General features: G+C 42.9%; 2 protein-coding genes across 2 annotated transcripts in view; one reads left to right on the plus strand and one right to left on the minus strand.

The window, feature by feature from the left end:
• LOC311015092 (homocysteine S-methyltransferase) overlaps positions 1 to 20993 on the plus strand; it is a 97857-nt gene extending 76864 nt beyond the window's left edge. The window contains exon 9 of the mRNA XM_084012153.1: positions 20943 to 20993. The gene's annotated coding sequence lies outside the window, so the exon portion shown is untranslated. The remainder of the gene's footprint in view (positions 1 to 20942) is intronic.
• Positions 10393 to 24691, minus strand: LOC311014454 (carnitine O-palmitoyltransferase 2, mitochondrial-like; the record flags this gene model as incomplete). The annotated part of the gene is made up of 5 exons (XM_084011076.1): positions 10393 to 10721; positions 14225 to 15526; positions 15626 to 15732; positions 15840 to 15920; positions 24516 to 24691. The coding sequence occupies 5 exons, from the start codon at positions 24689 to 24691 to the stop codon at positions 10393 to 10395; spliced, it is 1995 nt and encodes a 664-aa protein (XP_083867202.1).
• Positions 24692 to 25533: the final 842 nt, after the last annotated feature.

Genomic DNA, 25533 nt, shown 5'->3' on the forward strand with positions numbered 1-25533 from the left:
TAAATAATCATGTATTATAATGTATAAATAAAGGTTGTTTCTAAAACATTTGGGCGTGACAAGTGTTACATTAATCTCAAAAGACGTTATGAGTCTATGATTTATCTAAATAATGAAGCTGTCACGTTGACGTCAGCAGCAAGGACTCGCCATGGGTTTCAGGCTGGTTCACCTGTTAGCCGCGGAACATGAATCTGAATGTTGACGCGTTGAAATGTTTGGATTGGGTGAAGATGACAAGGACTAGAAAGACGTCTTGGGACACCTGGAACGGGGGCTGCAGGATGTCAGACCTATATGTAAATTCAACTGCATTATAAGTGCCGACAGAAACAGTGACTCTTCAGTCAGTCCAGTGTCGTACTGGGAATGGCTCATGCTGCAGCATTAAAGATCTTCAGATTTGGATATTATGTCGACTGGTATTTCATTGCCAAACTCTCACCTGTACTAGACTAAACTAATATTAATACTAATACTCCGAATAATAATAGTCCGGATCTACAGGCAGACTGTAGACTGGTCGTGTTTGACGTCTCTGGCGAGGGCCGGGGAGTTTGTGGTTGTCACAGCTATGTGAGGAGGATAACCTCTCCTCTCTGGATAGAATAAAACACTGACAGAGGTCCAGGTGATCAGGGCAGCATCTGATGAATGAGGAACAAGAGGACTCTTCAACTCATATTAGCTGCCGGGACACATGATTTCATTTTCATTTCATATACTTTAATGGTAGAGCCCGACCGATATATCGGGAGGCCGATATTATCGGCCGATATTAGGCATTTTCCAAACTATCGGTATCGGCATTTATAATGGCCGATAAATGAATACGCAACACCATCATAGAACAGAATTTGTCTCCAGTCTTGATCAAAGTTATATTTATGAAGCTTACCAAGTCTTTTAATACTGGTAACTTTGTGTTTGGTTGTTGTTGTTATTGTGTTTTTGTTCAAAGGATGAAGGAAGTTTTATATCTTAAGTTTGTATTTTTATACATTTTATTTATCAGAACTTTAATATATTTTGATGTTCCTCTGTTCCATTGTGACAATAAAATAAACAAGTTTATTTTTTAACTGCATTATCTAGAGATGCACGATATTGGATTTTTTGCCGATATCCTATATGCCGATATTTTATAACTCATTTGGCCGATAACCGATACCATATATATATATACATATATATATATATATATACCGTCATCCGTTAGGAGTTAGGAGTTTGTATATATATATATACACACAAACTCCTAACGGATGACGGTTCTTCAAATGGACAATAAAATTGCAGTCGGCAAGTCTGGCAGATCGAGTCACATTTTGAACGAACACTCACGCATCCCCCCCCCCCCCCCCCCCCCTCTACCACCGAGCTCCTCCGCTCCCTCCCATCGAGTGCTCGTCAGTGCGCGTGCACCAGATTCTGTGAATACACCCGTAGGCAAATTCGACTTGATGTAGCCGCCTGCAGCGCAGCGTGCTACCTAACGTGATGAATTGTGGGTTGAAAGCGATGCATGATGGCTAGAATTGTGTCCGACTTAGCAGCCAACTGCAAAGACGTCACAGGGTCGCGACCATATCACGTGACCCAAAACATTGCGGGAATACGTTTTTAAGAGCCGCTTCTTGCAGCGCTTGGCAGCGCGGTCTATGACGGCTGCAACCGGCTTGTCCACACCTCCGCTACAGTGGAATGGTTCTCATTAGTTAAAAGTTCAATGACGTGTGTTCAGGTCTGCACTCGGCGGCCACCTTGTGGTGAAATTATACTTTTTATTTTGGTCACATTGATCTCATGGCTTGATCTGTTCAGTGCATTGTGTTGTGAGTAGGGTTAGGCATCGAGATCCGGTTCCAAATAGGAACCGGTTCCTAACCTCCGGTTCCGGAACCGTTAAGAAGCAGTTGGAATTGCGATCCTTTTTTTTCGGTTCTTAAACGTCCGCACTAGTTTGTTTGTTTTACTCCGCTCGCACTAGTTTGTTTGTATTACTCCGCCCGGCGTGCGGAGACTCCGCGCTAGAACGAAGAACGTCACTCACTCAACATGGATGGCAGAAGAAGACGCTGCTCGAAAGTCTGGCTTCATTTTAATTTGAACAAAGATGGATTAGCACAGTGCAACATATGTGGAAAACTACGCGCTACTTAGTAACGCGTTACTTTAGTCTGACTACTTTTTTCAGTGACGAGTAGTCTAACGCGCTACTATTGCCAAACCAGTAGTCAGATTAAAGTTACTTATCCAAATACACGGCGCGTTACTATTTTTGTCAGTAAAAAAAAAGATTTGCTTTCTTCTTGCGTCTCGGGGGTGACGTAGGTTAGCCGACACCTTCACGGACGGTCGCGTGTAGTCGGCTATACCGGCAGAAACGTAAACAATGGAGGGGGAAAGATACGCATTTTCCAGCTGGAAATACAAGCATTATTTCGACTTCATCTCAGCAAAAGATGGCAACATAAAGGTTCGTTGTACACTCTGCGTTAACAACAAAGTGTTGTCTACTTTCAAGAATACAACGTCAAACTTGAAAAAACATTTAGAGTCACAGCATGGCTCAACCACATTAAACGAGCAGGTCCCGCCCGGTGACGGTGAAAAGGCGCAGCGTGTGAATGAACAAGACGAGTTCTCGATTTCACGGAGCTCCTGCTAACTCAGTCTGTGCTGAAATACGAGCGGAGTCTCTCTTGAGAGTGTTTAGTGGAGAAATATCTCTCTGCTTGCTGGCCCCGCCCCCTCCCTTCATCATCACGCCGCTCATACTTGTGGACTGTGCTCATCCTTTGTTTCATAAAACCACTCCTTGCTGCTCTAATGCTGGTTCAATATTCATAAAATGTTCAATCATGATGTTACTGCCATTACAATATGCAAACAATTATTTAAGTTAAGTGAAGTCAAGAAAGACAGTCTTTATTTTTTTATATAAAAACATGTATTTTCTTTCAGGACATAGTTTTCAAGTGCAATTTAAAATGTCAGTGGATACATTGTTGATGTTACTGTTAAAAAAACACGTCAATAAAGTGAGTATTGGCAAAAATCGGTAGTCAGCAGCTGTTGAATGTAACTAATAAAGTAACTTGTAATCTAACTTAGTTACTTTTAAAATCAAGTAGTCAGTAACTTAACTAAGTTACTTTTTAAAGGAGTAGTCAGTAGTCAGATTACTTTTTCAAAGATACTGTGGCAACACTGCGTATTTCCACTGTTAACGTTTAACTCACCACCATAGCGCAGCAACACACGTCACGTTAGCTCCCTCTGGGATCTTCGTCACTCCTTCCCCTGACCGTCAACCCACTTCTCATTGGCTCATGCAAATATAACAAATGCAACTTCACATTTAACCCTTTTTTCTCCAGTATTCCACATAAAATATTATTAAACAGATTTCCAGCATTGTGAACACATTAGCTGAACAAATAGATTATCCTATTTATTTTTATTATTAATTCCTATTTATGAATCAATGAACATTTAAGCCTAATTTTCCATAGGGCATGATAAAACAACAACATAAACTTCTGCTCAACACCAAAAGCTCTCAATCTGCGCAGAAAATAAAATACAATCTCTGTTGCAGTTTGGGGGCTGCACGGTGGTGTAGTGGGTAGCACTCTCGCCTCACAGCAAGAGGGTCCCGGGTTCGATCCATCCATTTCCTCTTGCTGTGAGGCGAGAGTGTTACCCACTATACCACCGTGCAGCCCAATGTAAACTCCCAAGTACTTATATGAAGAGACCTGAGCGATGGGTTCATTGTGGATGACCACCGGCCTCAAGTCGTCCACAGCTTTAATATTGAACACCATCTCTTCGGTTTTCTTTACATTTAGCATCAGATGATTAGAGTCACACCACTGAACAAACTTACAGATCTCAGCATGGTAAGCTACTGGCCTGCCATCTTTGTGCAACAAGCCCAGAATGGCAGTATCATCTGAAAATTTGATGATGTAATTATCAGGATGGACTTTTATGCAATCGTTGGTGTATATTGTAAAGAGGAGTGTAATATTGTAAAGGAGCTCACACATCCCTGGGGGACACCAGTGCTGGAGAGTCTGGACTCAGAAAGGACGTTGTTAACTCTGACATACTGTAGTCTACACGGTTAGTTAGAAAAGACATAAACCATTTCAGTATAAAGGGATTAACATGCATGTTCTTCAATTTTCCAATCAGTTGATCTGGCTGCAGCGTGTTAAACGCTGAACTAAAATCGACAAACAGTAAACGAACATAAGCTTTGGGATCTTCCAGATGTTTAGTGACCAGGGGCCTCATGTATCCATGTTGCGTACGCACAAAAACGTGGCGTACGTAATTTTCCACGCCAACGTTCAGATGTATCAAAAGTGAAATGAGCGTGGAAATGTGCGGTGTCCCACGGCAGCTTCAAGGCTGGCGTACGCACGTTTCTACAGCGATTGTTCCTTTGGCGACACTCTGAGGTGATGCTGGGAAACTGTTAATTATGTGAAAACAATTAGTCCTCAGAGTAATGTGCACATCAGAGACACATTAATGGACAATTAACACACACGTGTTTGCAATCATATGGATGGATATAAAAGCATGCGCAAAGTGATAAAAAAAATGGCATTAACAATGGCAGCCTTGGCCTTGTTAGAAGACATCGCAAACGGTAACATCAGACTTGAGAGGGTGTTTAGAAAACGGGAGGATATGTTAGCAAATGACGACAACTGGCTCATGAGTCGTTTTAGGTTGCCGAGGCCAGTGTTACTGGAGCTGTGCGCAGAGCTGCGGTCGGCCCTAGAAAGAAACACAGCCAGGAGCCAGGGGTTGTCCGTGCCCACACAGGTGCTGACCACTCTGGGGTTTCTGGCAACAGGAGCCTTCCAGAGGGAACTGGCCGACCGGTCAGGAGTGTGCCAGTCCACTCTGAGCCGAGCCATGCCAGCTGTGTGGGACGGGATCAGAATGTCATCCAGGTACATCAAATTCCCATACAATGCTGTTGAACAGGCCAACATTAAAGCGCAATTTGCAGCAAGAGCCGGTTTCCCTAATGTAATCGGAGCTATTGACTGCACACATGTTGCTATAAAAGCGCCATCACAGGATTTATTTGTTTTTGTCAACAGGAAACATTTTCATTCAATAAATGTTCAAATAATATGTGATGCGCAAATGCAGCTCACCAACATCGTGGCAAGGTGGCCTGGTTCAACGCATGACTCGTTCATTCTTACTAATAGCATGGTTGGTAACAGGCTGGAGGCTGGCACGGTGCGCGATGGGTGGCTTCTCGGTGAGTAAATGTATCCGTTTAATTGCGCCCCGAATGTAAACCAGCACAATACCCATTTGGGCACGTGCATTCAAATATGTGCATTTGTTTATCCCTGGTGAAAATAGAGCTGCAGAGCTATCTAACAAGCCCTTTATTGTCTCCTTGTGTTCAGTATTTGTGTCGATAAACGCGTGCGTAAAGTTGGAAATGTCACACTGCAGTAGCCACGGCGCACTTCTGCAGTCATTAATATATATAATAATATAATATATTATAGATTAATATCCTCCTGTCCCCCCGCCCGTTGCGGTCACGCTTCGGCGGTGGGCCGAAATCCTCCTCTTCACCTCCACCTTCACGTCGGACCATTTCTTTTTTATTTCAGGGAGTGTGCGCTGCTCCGACCCCACAGCGTTCACTGCCTCACACACACGCTCCCACTCACATTTCCTTTTTTTGTGTTAATGCCTGATGAGAGGCTGCCAAATAATACTGGTCTTCGAGTCTCGACTTCGTTTAAGAGCGTTTCGAGCTCAGACTCGGTGAAGTTGCGCTTCTTCCCTTTACTCATTTTGTAGATCTGATGGTGCAGAGAGGGGAATCCCCGGTGAAGGCCCTATTTAAAATCATTTGCATATTTAAACGGGGGCGTGGACAGGGAGGAGTTTAGCACTTCTACATGTGTGCTCAATTCCACGTTGATTGGGATGTACATAGGAAAAGTGCTTGGATCCATGCGTACGCACACTTTGATACATCTGATTTTTTGTGTGCGTACGACAGTTTCTGGATTCTAGCGTACGCCATGTTTCAGTAGGAAATCCACGCAATTCTTAGTACATGAGGCCCCAGATGAGTAATGCTGTTAATTGCATCATCTGGCCACACCCCTGCTTATATGCAAACTGAAAAGGATCAAGCAGCGAATCGACCTCCTTCTTAAGTGATGACACCATGATTCTCTCAAAACATTTGATTACATTTGATGTTAACGCAACAGGATGGAAATCATTATTTTCCCTTGGGCAGGGTCTTTTTGGTATAGGTGTTATGATTGATTTCTTCCAGAGGGAGGGCACAGTGTGCTGATCTACAATCTTTTGAAAGATAGGACACCATAATAATTGTCTCCTCAGCACACAATTAGACTGATATTGGGGCAGGCTGATGTGACAAAGCACACAATTGTATTTATTTTCAGTGAATCAACGATCAGAGAATACAGGTGCATGGTTTTCAGCGAATCAATGCTCAGAGAATACTGCTGTGATGACATCTTAGGCAGATGTTACAGCTGCTAGATATCAACAGAAAATTAACGGGAGAATTTTTTCATGTTGGTGTGACATTTTGTTTGTGTGCGTGACAGTGTGACATTGATAGTGCGTCCAGGACCGTTTTTAAACCAGCTTAGACCAGCTTAGGGTGGTTGATGGTTTTAGCTGGTTTGAGCTGGTTTAACAAGCTGGTTGATGGTTTTAGCTGGTCTTAGCTGGTGGGTTTAGATGGTTTTAGCTGGTAAAACTGGCTGGTTGATGGTTTTAGCTGGTCTTAGTGGTTTTAGCTGGTTGATGGTTTTAGATGGTCTTAGCTGGTTCAACAGGCTATTTGGTGGTTTTAGATGGTCTCATGGTTGATGGTGTAGAAGCTGGTCGATGGTTTTAGACGGTTTTCAATGTACACTTATGAGCAGGAAATAAATGATGTGTGCATGGTTGGGGGTGGGGGATGAGAGTCAGTTAGTGTCTTGTGTTTAAATTGAAACGTGCAATGTGACATTGCTGCTGTAGCAAGTGGTCAGATCGGCACGGTGAAATTATTTTAGCACTATAGGATACAGAGAGATAAGTTTCATAAGTTTCGTTTTTACCGAAAGTAAACCTCTCGTCCAGCAACTGGGCCTCGCGCTGTATTCCGCCACTTGCAGATCAGTTAAGCTAATGCGTAGGGATACGGGGGTTCTGCGGATGAGAAAATGTAGTGCCAAAAGAAAGCGCTCTGGCGGCAATGTAAAGCGCTATGAATTTTACCTATACAATGTACTAAATGATAACATGATGAAAACCACGTAAATTAATGATTAATCCTCGGGCAGTGTCTTGATAAATCTTCTTTTATTAAGGGAAAATCGCGTGAGTGTGCATGAGAGAGAGAGGAGCCGGTTTCACCGTGTTGATATTAGCATGATGTGAGAAAATTCCTTTCATTGAAGTATGTTCATAAAACCAGTCGGGAGTCCCCGATATGTTTCCTAGTGTTTTAAACCCACCGTGGTACCTGCAGTATCATTATGAACTTGGAAAAGTAACTGAAAAAAGGTCGCTAGCTGAGCTAGCGCAAAGCTAACGCTAATCGCGGCTAGCGGCGCTAAGCTAACTCAGGTAAAGCTATGCAGTTGCTGAATCTGTCTTTATTTTGCATTGACAAGGGTCAGTTTAAAATATTTTCGAGAGCATTCGCAAGGTGGTCAGTCGAGCCGGGCACCTCTGATTAGCATGAAGTAGATTGACTTCAACCTTATGCAAATGAGGAGAAGCCAACTCTGCGTCCCATCTCTCGAATTTTGCCGCGACGCAACCAGAATGCATTGCACTGCTTCTCACATAGACAATGAATGGGAAGCGTGGAAACAACGCTGCTTGTGGACACGTACCTAGAGAGTTGGCAACCCTGCGGATGAGGGAAAACCCCTCCAATTCACATACCGCATCAGGAATGTTCCGGTCGAGCCATGTCTCTGTAAAGACCAGCATAGATGACTCACGGTACTCATGGCAGACTCTGGCGTTGATGTGCAGCTCATCCATTTTCCGCTGTAGCGACGTGAATTTATTGAGGATCATGGGGTGGCCTGTTGCCTCTGTGTTGGAGGCGTTGGCGAATTCCTCCTTTCCTTCCCATTTTCCGAAGCCGTTTCCTCCTCGGCGTCGTTCGAGTGATGTCCTCGGGCAGGTCGGGGGGAAGCAAAAGTCCCGTAGTTTGTAGAGCCGGCATCGCTTCCCTGCTGTACGGGAGTGCCAGGTTGCTTCCCCCATGTGCTGGAATTGTTTGGCATGGCAAGAGGAGTCCGATGATAATTAAAAGTAGCCTACCAGTAAAAGTTGGGCAAGGGACGCTTTTTAGTGCAGCACACCACTTCAGCAACACGTTAAAATGATGTGGTGTATAAACCACCGAGAAAAACGAACGGTGGTGTAGTGGGTAGCACTGTCTCCTCACAGCAAGAGGGTCCCGGGTGTGATTCTCGGGTCGGGTTTGGGTTACTTCTGTGTGGAGTTTGCATGTTCTCCCCGTGTAAGCGTGGGTTCTCTTCGGATTCTGCGGCTTCCTCCCACAGTCCAAAGACATACAGGATGGGGATAGGTTAATTGATGACTCTTAAATTGCCCGTAGGTGTGAATGTGAGCGTGAATGGTTGTTTGTCTCTCTATGTTAAGCCCTGATTATGCTTCCGCGTAGTGATCACACAACGGCAACGCAACGGCCACGCAGTTGCTTGGAGACCGTGATGGTTCTGCGTTGGGTTTACGTGTCGAAATGCAATTCAATGCCACACCGGTAAAGGGCGCTATGTTTTTTGTAAAGACTGACCGACCGACCGAGACTCTTGACGTATATCGTTGTTAGCCTCGTTATAGCGTATTTGTTTACTTTCTGGCTTTAAACGTCCACAATTTTTCAGAACTTGGTGTTTTATTTCTTTGTCCAAAAGCGAGAAGGTGCAAACAATAAAACGAGGTGCAAACAATAAAAGTAGCCTTTTAAAAGTTTAAATGGCGGTGTTTATGAGTGGAAACTGGATAGCGGTCTCCAGCGGATGTAGTTAGCGGACCAATCACAGCCAATGCCGCTGCGTTGGTGTTGCGTTGGCGTTGCGTCGCCTCAACGCACGTCTAGGATTTTTGGGAGGTGCACGTCAGGCCCTTGCGTTGGACGTAAGGGGGGTCCGCAAGGACGTAAGGGGTCCGCAAGCCCCCTTGCGTTGTGTCGACGAGGAAGCATAACTTGGGCTTTAGCCCTGTGATAGACTGGCATCCTGTCCAGGGTGTACCCTGCCTTCGCTAAATGACAGCTGGCTGGGATCGGCTCCAGCCCCCCCGCGACCAATGGATGGATGGATGGATGGACACAGCAGGAGTCCGGGTCTCCATGGCGCAGCGCCACTGGGGCCGTGAACACGGGCCTCATTATGCCTCTACAGCTCTGATTTCACATCACAAGCATTTCTTCTTCTGCTTTAATATATTAAAGGTGCAACATGCTCCAATACAATGGTCTTGAACTAACGTGATCGGATTACAATCATATTTGATTCTTTTTTATTGATATCCTAAAGGAGGAGATGCTTCATCATGGTAGAGCTCAGACATGAATCCTGGGATACGTTGAAGGATCCATCAGGTGGATCCTCTCAATCAGATGTAGAACTGATGCTGGACTGGGACTCAGACTAAATGTGTAACATTTAACATCCTCACTCTGATCACACTGGAGGAAACTACACTGATGCTGTCAGATGAATGACAACTTTGTAGGGTACACCCTGGACAGGTGACTTATGGGAACAACAAACAATCATTGATTTAATGTACAATGAATAATGTGGGATTACTTTTCCATTTTTCACTTTTGATTTTGGGGATAATATCTTTTTTTTTCAACATTTTAAAAAGGCAAAGCAGCTGACTGCATATTGTAAAAAAAAAACGAGCACTCTTTTTATGTGACTGTATTTAATCAACATAAAGCATCTAACATCAGGCTATATTATATAACAATAACATTCTTTCCAGTATTGTATGTTAAATGTCATGGTTTCAGTCAATGGCTGTCTATATAAACTTTGTTTTTCAAAAAGCACATGAATTTTGATAAATAAGATAAACCCTTCAAAGAACACATTTCAAGTATCAATCATCTAATAACAAACAAAAATACATCAAAGCACTGTAAATCTCATTGTTTTAACTGTTTTGGTGGTTTTAATATTTATATTAATATGACTGTCTTCATGATTACCAGAAGTGAATCAACAATTTGAGACCTGAGAATGATGATTGCACTCACCACTGCTCCTTAAATCAAACATTTTGATGACAAACACTTGTTTCTTAGCCGAGTGCCTTTCCTTCCACAACAGTGAAAATATCCTGTAAGGACTTGTGGACACACTGCAGGAATTCATGGACATTTCGAGTCGGGTAGCTTGAGACAGTGCAAACAATCTGGTCTTCATGGACACCGTAAGCAATACCAAAACCATCAGGCACCCCCGGGCCAAAGCAACCAGGAATTATTACTGAACTACTGATGGTGCTGGTGCAGAGGATGACGTCGGTAATGGCAGCATACGCTGGATCTGTATAAAAGCTGTGCAGAGTCTGGGTCTTTGAATTGGCCAGGTGTTGCAGGGCAAACAGGTGCAACACAAAACCTTGACCTAGTGAGAAACAGAAGCAATGGTGAGTTCAGCAAGACCAAAGGGTGTCTGTGTGTTGTAAGCAGTGTTGTGTTAGAGTACTCTAATTACTTTTTTCATGTAACGTGTAACGTAATGCGTTAGTTTCGTTCGTCAAGCAATCAGTAACTTTGTTATTTTTTTTTAAAAGTAATCCGTTATTTTAAGAATTTCTCCGGATACGGAAAGGAAAATCCCGACTGCAGCCTGCTTTTTGTCAGACAGTAGTGTGCCACCTGCGGATGTGTCAGCGGAGACGCAGCGCTGTGATGCGTCTGTGCCCTGCTGCTGACCTACATTACCTGTGTCAGCGCTTCAATACCCCACTACCCTCCAGCGCACCCGTGGAGTCTCGTTCTTACTCCCAGGAGAAATCGACTGTCGGACAGACGTTCCGAAAATCTTCTTCTGCTACGTTTTAATCACTACTTTGAAGAGTAAATGTAAGTGGACGATGGTAAAGTGAATTCAGGCCTGTGACACTTGAATGGTATTTTAGTTCGGCTATTAGGCTATTCGTCATTTGCCTGTGTGCAAGTGAGCGATTTTATTCGGCCTGTTATTTTTGTTTGACATACATCCAGCTGTTAAAAAATTTCCGTTAGATCGTTGACTGGTCGTTAATTTCTAAATGGATCTGAATCTGCTTCCAGTTTACCTCAGATTGTGTTTACAAGTAAGCGCACTTTATGCACTTTCATAACTGCATTCGGGTTAAAAAAAATTCAGGAGTTACCTAATCTTGTTTAGTGCTCATATGTAGGCTACCTGGGCTGGGTAGGTGTGAATTTTTATTCATATGTTGTGTGATCAAAAAATAAAAATAAATAAATAAAGCGCTATGTGGCACATTGCTAACTGTTTTTATTGTTATCCTGCAGATTTAATTTGGTTGGATGACTGACGTTATTCATCATTGTCACAACTTCTCGGTGCATTTAAAGGAGGCTGTGTGTGTCAGTTAAGTTGCAGCATGTGCGAGGCGTTGCAAACGGCTTTTAATTTTTGGTAACGCATGAGTACTCTAACGCGTTACCTTATTGTAATTATTGTAAAATGACAGTAATTCTCTATAATTAAATATGTAACTTGTAATAAAACGGTTTATGTCCATAAAAACAATCTTAACACTTTTCTCTGTAATTTTACAGTAAATCTTATTATTTTCACATTTGCATGTAATTATACATTCAACCTGCAATTAAATATGTAGCTTGTTATATGAAGGTTTATTTCCATACTAACAATTTAATGTTTTTCTCTGTAATTTTAAGGTAAATCTTATTAGTTTTAGATTTATGTGTAATTTTACATTCAAACTCTGTAATTAAATATGTAGCTCATTATATTAAGATTTATGTCCATACTAACGTTTTTCTCTGTAAGGTTAAGGTAAATCTTATTAGTTCACTAGTACTATGTGGTATGTATGAAAGTACTTGTATAGACTTTGGATTAGACTAGATAGTATTAGACTAGTGAGTACTTTAATATTCAAACTGTAATTCTGGATATAATGGCAATGATTCTAACAAAAATACGTACAGGTCAGACTGTCTGTGCGCAGAGAGAGAGAGAGAGAGAGAGAGAGAGAGAGAGAGAGAGAGAGAGATACTTATGTAATAATTTAAAAAATGTTTTTAACGCTGCTACGAGTACTAGCTGTCACGACTGTAGGGCGCTTAGGTTTCGTTTTTACGCACTACTACTAACACGCAAAGTAAAATTCCGCTGCTGCTGAGAAACTAGTCCCTCAAAATGTTTTATCATTGAAAATGCAAGGTTGGTTTAATTTCTAAAATGATTCTACCAACACTGACATGTACATCGATAGTCCGACGTTATAATACATTTGTCTCGGGTGTTCTGCGGAGCAGTTAAAGCTGTTTTTAGTGACAGGCTGGATGTTACCGTTGACGTGCGCTAGCTCAACACCAGTTAGCAACGGTGACTTGTGCAAATATAAGGACTGGACCAATTGTGCTGAGAACGGTCTCCACCGACCTATATCACCTCGGGTAAGTTGGAAATGAGGACCTATGTCCAAAATTCCGAACTTTTCCTTTAAGAATGTAATGCATGTGCACAAATACTACAAATATTATTGGAACTACAGAGCCCCCAGGGACAGGAGAACATTGTGGAAAACAATATAAAACTGAATTGGAAAATACAAGCTAAAAAACAACTGACAACAACCCCCTCAGCCCAGCAGCTCTCCACCTGTTTCAAAAGTGAAACGCCATCACCTTGTCATGATAGTACAGCTAACAGACAAGATAGACACATGGAGAAATTACATTTTTAGTATTTCAATTCTTCCTTGGGGGTCTCTGAAGAACTGTTTGTGAATAATTGGTTGATATTGTAAATTTACAACTCAATACATTAAATAAAGGGGTTTTAGAATCAATATTGGTGTGTATTTTATTTATAATTAAGTTTCGCGACCTACTTTAATTGAAACAGTGAAAACCTTTAGATGTATCGATTTTGAATTTCCTAAGTATGTTTTGAGTTGAGGATATTTCACAATAATCTTTCAGCAGCAGGATGAAAATGTTACTTAATCTGAATTAGATGTATTATTATTGATATTTTACTTTAATTTTAGGGTTTTTGTTTGGCAGCCGTAGCTGCCAGTCATTTGACTGTTTTTTACGGTGTTTTTTAACTGTTATTAAAGGTGTTTGATTGTAATAATTTAGGAAAAATCTGTAGAATAATGGTATTTTTCTACAGAACCTTTAGCACTGTCACTTTTTTAAAGGTGTTTCATTGTAAAAAGATTAAGAAATATTTGTAGAATAACTGTATTTTTCAGCAGAACTTTTAGCATTGTCACTTTATTAAAGGTGTTTGATCATTAAAAAATAGGAAAAATCTGTAAAATAACAGTATTTTATGCAGATATTTTAGCATTGTCACTTTATTAAAGGTGTTTGATCATTAAAAAATAAGAAAAATCTGTAAAATAACAGTATTTTATGCAGATCTTTTAGCATTTTCACTTTATTAAAGGTGTTTAATTGTAGTAATTTAGGAAAATTCTGTAAAATAAAAGTATTTTCCTGCAGAACATTTAATGACATTTTCTGTAATAACAATATTTTTGCACTTTATTTGAATTAGGGTATTTTACTTTAATTTTACGTTTTTTGGTTGGCAGCCGTAGCCGTTTTTTTTTCTTACAGTGTACCCAACACTGGTTGTACGACCCCTATTTACAAAAGGAAATATTGTGCACATACACAGCAACACAGTCGTTATCTTAGGAGAACATATTGCAAGATATTAACTGTGGAGACATTATTTCCTAAGCACCTTATAACATTACTAACAGGAGGAATATCTTACAGTGAAAGTGTAATGAAAATCCTTCAGGGCATGTTTTCAGAAATGTGTCTACAGGACAACTCTTTAAATAGTTCAAAAATATCATAATTGTAATCCTTCAAAAGAAAGTAGACATGTCATATACACACCCATAGCAGCTTCCTTGATCAGCTGCCGATGACACTCAGAGCACTCGGTCAGCATGGCCTGTAGTTGTTCCACGCTGTGTTTGCCTGGCTGGCGAACAAAGGCGTGTGAACATCGTTGTGTGTGTATGGTGGCTGGCCGGATGCTGTCTGTGCGGCCATGTCTGAACGCTGCAGTGCTACAGGCCTCATGTGAGTGTACCATCTGTCCATACTGCCTCAGGAAAGCCATTTGAAAAGCCAGCTGGACTATAGCATCTGGACTCAACTTGTTCTTCTTTAACTGTGCCTTGCCTTTCTCAAACCTCATGTTGTCAATGCTGAGTTTTGATACAGCTGAGTCAAAGTTGTCCTTGGCTTTTTTGATGCCACTCTCCAGCTCGCTGTCCAGGTTGAACTGCAGTCTGTGCACAGCAGACGCTGAATCCACAGCAGCAGCAGCCGAGCCCGGGTGGACCTGCGGCCGCTCCGTCATGTCTTTGAAGATCTCGTTCAGAAATCTAAGGATAGTTCTCCCGTCGCCCCAGGAGTGTTCAGAATTGATGGCTCCCTGCCCGTCTTTGGTCAGAATGAGATTGAAGGACTTGTCGAACCACCGGTTGCAGCCGTCGCCATGCAGCATGTTGTGGTGGAGGTGGTTTTCGTCCCTCATGCTTTCATCATCCAGACAGAGACACAAGATGGCGCTGTCAACAATCCGTAAAACCTCCGCGTTTCCAGCCGCTATCAGTTTGTCTCTCAGCCCGGCCCACACATCTCTGTCCTCACTCGTCAGGACCCCGAGAGGAAAGGCAGCTGCTGGCTTTGGGTCGGACAAAATGTACTTCAAATGGGACTGAATCTCTGCAGGCTTCACTATATTCCCATCTCTGTCTACAACGTCAAACACATACATGTTGCCTTTCCTCATTACGAGGAGATGTTTTGCTGTCTCCTCTGTGAAGAGCTCATCTCTCCCAATCTTAGGGATCCGAGTTGAGTTGAAGAGGCGAAAGTACTGAGACATGTCCAGGGGGGAAGCATTCACCATGTAAGCTCCATACCAAGACAGTGAGGACGGGACCCAGCGGATTAACCTTTTGAAACCATCTGTGTCACTCTTTGCTGGGTTGAGGTGGAAAACATCTGGCTCCAGAAATCCAGCTCGTAGTGTTTTCATGAAGCGGACTGCTGAACACACCACATTAGTTGCCCGCACAAGCTGGTCATTGTACTCTGTTTTAGGGTCAGGCTTTAATGTCACAGCAGGGTTGATGTTTAACACCAAAGGGACACGAGGACAAAGGAACATGTCAAACCATGGTCCTGAAAGAAAAGAAGTTATTCAACCACATTCATTAGTGATTGTATAAATATGAGATGCTTTCAAATTCAGGGTAGTTATCATCAGAATGGCAGATTCACCTGAGCTGTAGTTTGTGTGCTTATTGTTTTTGTCCTGAGCTACCAGTTGCTCCTGCAGCTGCTTCCCCACACCGTTCTGGAAATCCAGTGCAAGTTTCTCTGTTGTTCTAAGGATACACAACCAAGATCGTTCCAAATAAGATTTAAGTGAGAATAGATAAGCAAGTTCAAATATGAAATCGTCAAAAAGTGATTGTCTTTCAACAAAACGTACCTGAACTGGTCATCATCCAACAGAGGCTTCTGGGCAGCTAAATACCTCCTGAGAGTATCCGCCAGCTTTGGTATGGGTAGCCTTAATGTCACAGGGCAGAAGTAATGATTTGTTTTTATATTTGACACTATTGATGGATTGCCGTGTTTTGAGAGCGGAAACGCCAGAAAGGAGATGAGCCGCCATCCCGGTCTATACGGACCATGGACGTTGAAGGTTTTAAGTAGTTAATGGACTTTTACCATCGTTTAGCCGGGACAATTTTAACGGATCTGGTTCATATTTTAGCTGAAACTTGTTTTTTTATCAATAAATCCACAGTTTTACCTCCATTGTTTAATCATTGAAATCTATACAGATTTTAACAGAGTGTATTGAGGGGACAGTTAAACAAAGTATAATTGTACAAATCATGAATTCTTCAGCTCTTTTGGTTTCCCCAGTGATGTAACCCGAGGTAACATGCTCTTCTGTGAACAACTTGCAGGTGTTAAAGTGATGGTTTGGAGTGAAATGCACCCGAGTTAATTTCCACCATGACTTCCAGCCAAATACCCCCTCGGAAGCATTTTTAGCGATGGTCAGCATTGGTCAAGATAGCCGCTATCAGCTCAATGGCTTAGTACTAGCGCTATGGTACTGGGGGTATATCTCGTAAATTACCCCACTAATAATGCATGTAATGTTACCAAACTTCTGCAGTAGTACACATAGGGTCTGTACTCACAAAACGAGGCATTTGAAAGTTTGTTAGTACACCAGGAGTTTATTTAAAAGAACACTTGCCTGATAGCTTCTATCCTCGGCTGCTATGCTACCCCTGCGTAGATGCCACTTCCGTGTTTACCCAGCCGATGCCGTGACGCGAGTTTCACGCGAGAGTATGAAAAAGTTAGAAAAAGATACTGGGCGCGTTTGGGATCGCATGCATTTGCGCCGATGCATGCACGAGACTTGAGAGGATCCGCCAGAACTCGTCATAAACACGCCAAGTTCCCACCACGTCAAGTCGGACACAGGTGCACTTCACGGACCTTTTTTTTTTTTTTTTATTATTTAAACTTTATTAATAATTCCATACATAACAAAAACTGTCGAGCCAGGGGAAACTTCACGGACTTTGCACAAAGAATATGGCCTGCCCAGTGGCGCTGGCTTTCTTCGTCGCTGACGAACTCGAGCCGAGGCATTTGAAGTCCCGTTGTTGACGGAGGCTGAGGAATTTTCTCACGTGGGAAATACCACGTGATAATTCTAACCAACTAGGGCAACGTTGAGGGGAGTGTCTTATGTCCGCACTTATTTCAGACCATCCATCCATCCATCCATTTTCTACCGCTTATCCTGTATTTAGGGTCACGGGGGGGCTGGAGCCAATCCCAGCTGTCCTTGGGCGAAGGCAGGGTACACCCTGGACAGGACGCCAGTCTATCGCAGGGCTGACACGTAGAGACAGACAACCATTCACGCTCACATTCACACCTACGGGCAATTTAGAGCATTTTCACCAATGAACCTATCCCCATCTTGCATGTCTTTGGACTGTGGGAGGAAGCCGGAGAACCCGGAGAGAACCCACACTTACACGGGGAGAACATGCAAACTCCACACAGAAGGAACCCGGGCCGACCCGGGAATCGAACCCAGGACCCTCTTGCTGTGAGGCGAGAGTGCTACCCACTACACCACCGTGCAGCCTATTTCAGACCATCTGCAGAGAAAAGCATGCGAAGGGAGGTACCCTGGAGATACCGCAAGTTTTTAAAGTCATGTGACATGTCGCAAAGGGAAGTTATCACCAGCATTTGTGACGTTTTTTTCCCAGAATGCCTTGTTTTGCGAGGCAAATGCATGCGCATGCTTGATTGCAAACAAGCCTAATAGGCGAATTCGACTTGATGTCGCCGCCTGCAGCGCGCTACCTAACGTGATGTATTGTGGGTTGAAAGCGATGCATGATGGCTAGAATTGTGTCCGACTTAGCAGCCGACTGCAAAGACGTCACAGGGTCGCGACCATATCACGTGACCCAAAACATCGCGGGAACAAGTTTTTAAGAGGCGCTTCTTGCAGCGCTTGGCAGCGCGGTCCACGGTGGCTGCAACTGGCTTGTCCACACCTCCGCTACAGTGGAATGGTTCTCATTGGTTAAAAGTTCAATGACGTGTGTTCAGGTCCGCACTCGGCGGCCACCTTGTGGTGAAATGATACTTTTTATTTTGGTCGCATTGATCTCATGGCTTGATCTTAAGTTCCGTGCATTGTGTTGTGAGTAGGTCTATATGTGAGGTCTGGTTAATACAAACATAGAATGATAATACAAATATACTGGGAAAAAATAATGCCTTCCACATGTTGCCTTGCGTGTGTGTGTGTGTGTGTATGTATTTATTTATGTATATATGTATGTGTGTGTGTGTGTGTGTGTGTGTAATATATATATATATATATATAAAACATATCCTCTTTGGTTTGCTGCTGTGTTCTATCGCTTGAGCACTATAGTCACGTTGACTTTGTTGTCCGACTTGACGGCGTTTGGCTGCCGTCTCTTTTAGAGCCCGCCCCCTCAGACACCTGCAGCTCTCGTCGGCGTGATAAGTCAAGTCAAGCCAAGCCAAGACCATCCCGAACAAGCCTAATGGGCGCGTTTCGGATCGCATGCATTTGCGCCGATGCATGCACGAGACTTGAGAGGATCCGCCGGAACTCGTCATAAACACGCCAAGTTCTCACCACGTCAAGTCGGACACAGGTGCACTTCACGGACCTTTTTTTTTTTTTTTTTTAATTTAAACTTTATTAATAATTGTATACATAACAAAAACTATCGCGCCAGGGGAAACTTCACGGACTTTGCACAAAGAATATGGCCTGCCCAGTGGCGCTGGCTTTCTTCGTCGCTGATGAACTCGAGCCGAGGCATTTGAAGTCCCGTTGTTGACGGAGGCTGAGGAATTTTCTCACGTGGGAAATACCACGTGATAATTTTAACCAACTAGGGCAACGTTGAGGGGAGTGTCTTATGTCCGCACTTATTTCAGACCATCTGCAGAGAAAAGCATGCGAAGGGAGGTACCCTGGAGATACCGCGAGTTTTTAAAGTCATGTGACATGTCGCAAAGGGAAGTTTTCACCAGCATTTGTGACGTTTTTATTTCCCAGAATGCCTTGTTTTGCGAGGCAAATGCATGCGCATGCTTGATTCGAAACAAGCCTAATAAAAGCATTTATAAAAATGTGTTGACCTGATAATACAAGCATTGGGCGCGTTTCGGATCGCATGCATTTGCGCCGATGCATGAACGAGACTTGAGAGGATCCACCGGAACTCGTCATAAACACGGCAAGTTCCCACTACGTCAAGTCGGACACAGGTGCACTTCACAGACTTTTTTTTTTTTTTTTTTTAATTTAAACTTTATTAATAATTGTATACATAACAAAAACTATCGCGCCAGGGGAAACTTCACGGACTTTGCACAAAGAATATGGCCTGCCCAGTGGCGCTGGCTTTCTTCGTCGCTGACGAACTCGAGCCGAGGCATTTGAAGTCCCGTTGTTGACGGAGGCTGAGGAATTTTCTCACGTGGGAAATATCACGTGATAATTCTAACCAACTAGGGCAACGTTGAGGGGAGTGTCTTATGTCCGCACTTATTTCAGACCATCTGCAGAGAAAAGCATGCGAAGGGAGGTACCCTGGAGATACCGCGAGTTTTTAAAGTCATGTGACATGTCGCAAAGGGAAGTTTTCACCAGCATTTGTGACGTTTTTATTTCCCAGAATGCCTTGTTTTGCGAGGCAAATGCATGCGCATGCTTGATTCGAAACAAGCCTAATAAAAGCATTTATAAAAATGTGTTGACCTGATAATACAAGCATTGGGCGCGTTTCGGATCGCATGCATTTGCGCCGATGCATGAACGAGACTTGAGAGGATCCACCGGAACTCGTCATAAACACGGCAAGTTCCCACTACGTCAAGTCGGACACAGGTGCACTTCACAGACTTTTTTTTTTTTTTTTTTTAATTTAAACTTTATTAATAATTGTATACATAACAAAAACTATCGCGCCAGGGGAAACTTCACGGACTTTGCACAAAGAATATGGCCTGCCCAGTGGCGCTGGCTTTCTTCGTCGCTGACGAACTCGAGCCGAGGCATTTGAAGTCCCGTTGTTGACGGAGGCTGAGGAATTTTCTCACGTGGGAAATATCACGTGATAATTCTAACCAACTAGGGCAACGTTGAGGGGAGTGTCTTATGTCCGCACTTATTTCAGACCATCTGCAGAGAAAAGCATGCGAAGGGAGGTACCCTGGAGATACCGCAAGTTTTTAAAGTCATGTGACATGTCGCAAAGGGAAGTTATCACCAGCATTTGTGACGTTTTTTTCCCAGAATGCCTTGTTTTGCGAGGCAAATGCATGCGCATGCTTGATTCGAAACAAGCCTATTTATAAAAACTCAGCGAAACTTTTTCATACTCTCGCGTGAAACTCGCGTCACGGCATTGTAGTTTTTTCAGTTAACAGCAGCCAATGGTCTTGAGATTGTTTTCACCTCGTTTTATTGTTTGCACCTTGTCGCTTTTGCACAAAGAAATAAAACACCAAGTTCTGAAAAATAGTGGATGTTTAAAGCCGGAAAGTAAACAAATAGGCTATAACGAGGCTAACGACGATATACGTCAAGAGTCTCGGTCAGTCTTTACAAAAAACATAGCGCCCTTTACCGGTGTGGCATTGAATTGCATTTCGACACGTAAACCCAACGCAGAACCATCACGGTCTCCAAGCAACTGCGTGGCCATTGCGTGATCACTACGCGGAAGCATAATCAGGGCTTTACACTTGTCTTACACTTGCAGAGTAAAGAGGCATGGACCCAAATGGAGATTGAATAAAAGGAAAGGCAAAAACAGTATTCAACAAAAGGAGCGAGATAACCAACAGAAAACAGGACTTACAAAATGGTGGGATCCAACAAAAAAAAACCCAAGGGGTGCAGTCGAATAGTCAAAAAATAAGGTCCTAACTCCTATTCCTAACTCCTATTCCTTGACCTCTGGGGAAAACGTCACGGGGTTAAGGAAAGGCGATAGGAGAACTCAAAAGGATTTAGGAAAAGACGGCAGCGGTGCTGAGAGAATCCGACCGGACTTTCACTAAGCTACGTCATTAAAACGCGGCCGCTGATGATTGACAGCTGATGATCGGCACCGGCGATTGACGTGCGTCTGCGCTGGATAAACTACAATAATGGACTACAAAAAGCGCATCGTCCACTTCTCCACATGTTGGTTTTATAAACAGCTGGTTCACTGACCGGCTTCAGTCCAGCAGCTCCTCCTACCTGATTGACCGGTTGCTTTATTTACGTTTCATTTGTGGTTTTAGTTTCGTTTTTGTCAAGTTTGTAACATGATTGAAAAAAAAATAAAAAAAATACCATTCAATTATCACTGTCCACACACATTTATCATCACTATTCCAATTACTATATGTCTGCTTGAAAGTAATTGTTAAATATGCAAATAGGCATATTGTTTGTTTTCATGAACGGCCGAGGTGTGCGGCACTTTAAATGTTGCTCTCGCAAAGAATTGTGGGTCGGCGTAATCTCCTTTCCTTTTGTATAGGAAGGTCTGTTGCATCCTATGCTAAAGGAGCTCTGAAAGGAAGCATTGGAGCTCCTTTCCTTTGCATTTAGAGAATTCGAACGGCTCTTATCATGGCGGCCACTTGTTTACTTCCGGGTCACTTCTTCAGTTAGGAACCTTCCTAAGCAAAAAAGACTATTCGACTGCACCCAAGAACTCACTGGATTCTCAGAGAGCGGTTGTGAGGTGACAGCAATAGATAAGCGTGCTATGAAACAAAGGGAACACACAGGCTGCGTTTCAAAAACAGTTTGAGTCGCCCTCGCTCACTTGCCCTAAGCCCTTGCCCTCGGGGGAATCCCCGCCGCCATCATAAGGGCTGTTCCATTTCTCTGAACAGCTGAAGTGAACTCCGTGAGATCGACCCTTGAGGGCTGAGTGATCGAGTCAACAACGATGGTCACTTCAGAGCTGTGTATCACCCACAATGCATTGCAGTGGTGCACGAAAAATATGTCCATGCGGTGGCGATAATGAACCTCAAACAACATTGTCTGCTGTCTATTCACCACCAAGGAAGAAGAAGAAAGAAGAAAGAAGAAAATGAATTAAATTTAATTCATTTTAAATTTTGCAATTAGACTGTCTGCCATCGGGCATATCGGGCATTTGCCAGCGCTTATTATAAGGTGAAATCCTCGCAGCTGGTTTGGTTCATCAACGTCCCCCGCGCTGACCCCCCTTAGCTGCGCGAGTTTGACAGTGCGTGCGTGTATGTCAAAACCAAAACATTAAGGAAGGCTGAGGAAGTCACCTACTTATATTAATAATAATAATAGTCATTATAAACTAATAGTATAAAACAGCCATCCCCAATTAGCGGCCCGCGGGCCAAATCCGGCCCGCAAGAGCAAAGTGTCCGGCCCGTGCGGACCGAGTGACACTATGCAATAACCTGCCATAAGGTGAAATAAAGAGTTCTGTAAAGCTGGAAATATATTCACAGATTCGGGATCAATAAATCTGAAGTGAAACGTTTTCAAACACAAATGATGCCTCTTTCCCACCGTCATATTGTAGACTACGAGCTACAAGGACCAAAACCCAGATTTTTTACATAAATAAGCCGTCCTCCAAGCTGAACGGAGAACATTGATCTATATGCGCAGCCGGGCGAGTGCGCAGGGACCGTCTGCAAAATATAAGACAAAAGCAAGACGCTGCAAACAAAAACCATTAACTCCACTGTTATACAATATTGTTTTCCTCTTGTGCACCATTTTGCTGTAGAGCTGTTGTTTTTTGTTGTTGATAAAAATATTCTCAACGGCATTCAAATAAATAAATCGCTGATATTAGACTTGTTTTCTTTCAAGTGTACATTTTTTATCTGTCCCTCAACACAGGCTATGACTACTATCTGCTACTAGAACCAACTACTAGTAGTACTAATCATTACAATAATAATACTTCAAATAATAGCAGCAACAATAATAACATTTACACATAAAACAATGTTTAGTGAGCCAATGAAAAAAACCAGATAATTTGGCCCTCAGTGAAAACTAATTGGGGAACCCTGGAAGGCTCAGCACTGTGTTTTAGTCATTTTTGTTTTCATCTTTTCTTGAATGCTTAAACTCCTCAATGTCAACATTTGGATCAGAACCAGCAATTTGTAAAAAATTGGTCAGTAATTGATGTCATATTTTGGTTCTCAAAATTCACCAAAATTGATGCATTAAAATGAAATCTATTAAAAATGTTCTCCCGGGGGGACATGCCCCCGGACCCCCCTACAAGATCGCAAGGCCCACACGATAGAATCCTGTGGGAAACACTGCTATTGGTACACAAAACTGGTAGATCAGCCCCTTAGTCATGATTGATTCTGGGCTGGACCAATTACAGCCAAGGGGCGATGCCTGACAGTGTACAAGCATTGTCACAAAAAAGTTTGTTTTCAATCATAGGCTTCATTGTCTTTCCATCAATACCTGGTGGGCCGGTCTTGGCTGAAAATGCCCGGGCCGATTTTTGGTCCCAGCCCAGCCCTGCTTAGCACGTCTACACAACTTCACCGTCTTTTCCAGCTAGTCGCCTTGCTCCGTTCCCAAATATGCCGGCTGGCCTCGTTCCACCTCTCTTGCAGCTCTGTGACGGCCTGTGTTGCGGTCTCAGAGGTGGAACATTCTGTCGCTGCTAGTATATTTGGACATTATTATAATTTATTCATCTGACTTCTCCTCTCAAACTGTATTTTCTCTATGCAATTACCCTGAGGCCGAACTACCCCCCCCCCAATCAAACAAACTGTCAATGTCCAATTTGAAATACCACCTCTCTGTAATCCTTTACTTGGACCTGTGTGTCAGAGCCCTCATGTCTCAGTATAAGCTTGAGGGTTTAAAGTGGACATATGTCGGAGTGAAAATCCCCAGGGAGTGTTGAGTTCCCCTCGAGTCAGGATCTGCACCAACCACACCATTCACTAGGTCACACATGCAAGGGTAAATAGATCCTCTGAATTAGTCATGGAATCCATTTCTGTACTTTTAGCTTTTAATATTTTCAAATATAATAATAATATTATAGAAGTACTTGTTGTATAAGCTGTAACACAATGACGCGTTTGTTAAAGTGCACGTCATTACTGTTAATACTCCATACCTGAGCTCCACCACACCTTTCAGGGTTATTCGGGGTTGGAAAGGGACGTTGGGTCAACATCTTTCAATGACTACATGAATCTTTCTTGGATGATCTAATATGAATTCAGACATCTCTGTGATTACTTTTGAAAGACGTAGTTAAACTGAGAAGCTGAAATACGACAGTTTCATACGTGTCTCGATTCCTATTGGATCATCTAAGAAACATTCTTGTAGTTGATGAGAAGATGTTGAAAAAACGTCCCTTTCTAACCCCAAATAACCTGAATTCACACTTTACGTCTACAGAACAATAGATGAGCATGTATTAAACTTATTACAGATGGTAAATTACTCATTTACTCGTTCACATGTGTCAGTCAACTGTAATGTGAAAATGTGTTTGTGGCTCCTTACTTGGGTAGACTCTTCTGGTAATGCATCGTTGGTACAAGACTTCGGTGCAGATACTCTGTTGAAGGCGTCCTGTCGCTGCTGTAGTTTCTCTTACTGAAGCCCAGAGCAGCGGCTCTTAAAGTCATTCTGGAGTTCCTCAGAGAGGCAATGCACTGCGTTTGAAGCAGACTGACCATGATGGCGTTGGCTGGCGATCCCAATACCTACTGTGTTGTTTTCAACGTAAAGCACATCAGCTGACACAGACCAAAAACCTGATGAGACACCTGTCACTCCAGGTAACAAGTCAGACAGCATTTATGCCCCCCGCCCCCTCTCCTCCCACAAGGGGGCCGGTCAAGCTCACAATACAGGTTTTTTTTAATAAATTGTGGTGTGAATGCTGGATGCTGAAAAGCCAACACTTCACTGTGTTGCTGGCTTTAACGTGGAAGAATACGGTGAAGGAGCGGAGTATCTGATGTAGTATTGAATGAACATCCATTAAAAGTTGAATACCTTTTGCATTGACTCCTCTCTCCTCATGACTCTTCCTCACCTCCTCCACCCTCATGAAAGGATTCCAGGATGTCCAAACTGGGAAGTGAAGAAGGCCTCTGGGCAAACAGTCATCGAGGATGCAGATTAAGTCTCAAATATTGACTTGAGTTAAATATTTAATCTTAAACAGTACAAACTGAAGGGTCTAACATCAGTGTACGCATTTTTTTTTTAATGACGCGTGACACATTTCCCAGTACGTCATCCAAGTATAAAAGTATTTTTAAACTAGGGCAGAGAACTTTAACAGGGGTCCGCGACCCAGTTGTGGCTGGTGAATTTTTCTTCTGGGGAGCGCATTTTTTTTGGGTAACCAAAAATGTATTCATAATAATACAAGAACACAAGAAAATGTGCATGTGCTATGACATATTCCTACCAGTATTGTAGGCTTAAGCAGGCATGTGGAGTTGTACACCTGTTATTTGTTATATGTCCAAAGAGCATTAACAGTCTGACACTGTGTTCCTGAGGAAGT

The sequence above is a fragment of the Eutrigla gurnardus genome (genome assembly GCF_963514095.1).
Source record: "Eutrigla gurnardus genome assembly, chromosome: 6".
Taxonomy (NCBI): Eukaryota; Metazoa; Chordata; class Actinopteri; order Perciformes; family Triglidae; genus Eutrigla; species Eutrigla gurnardus.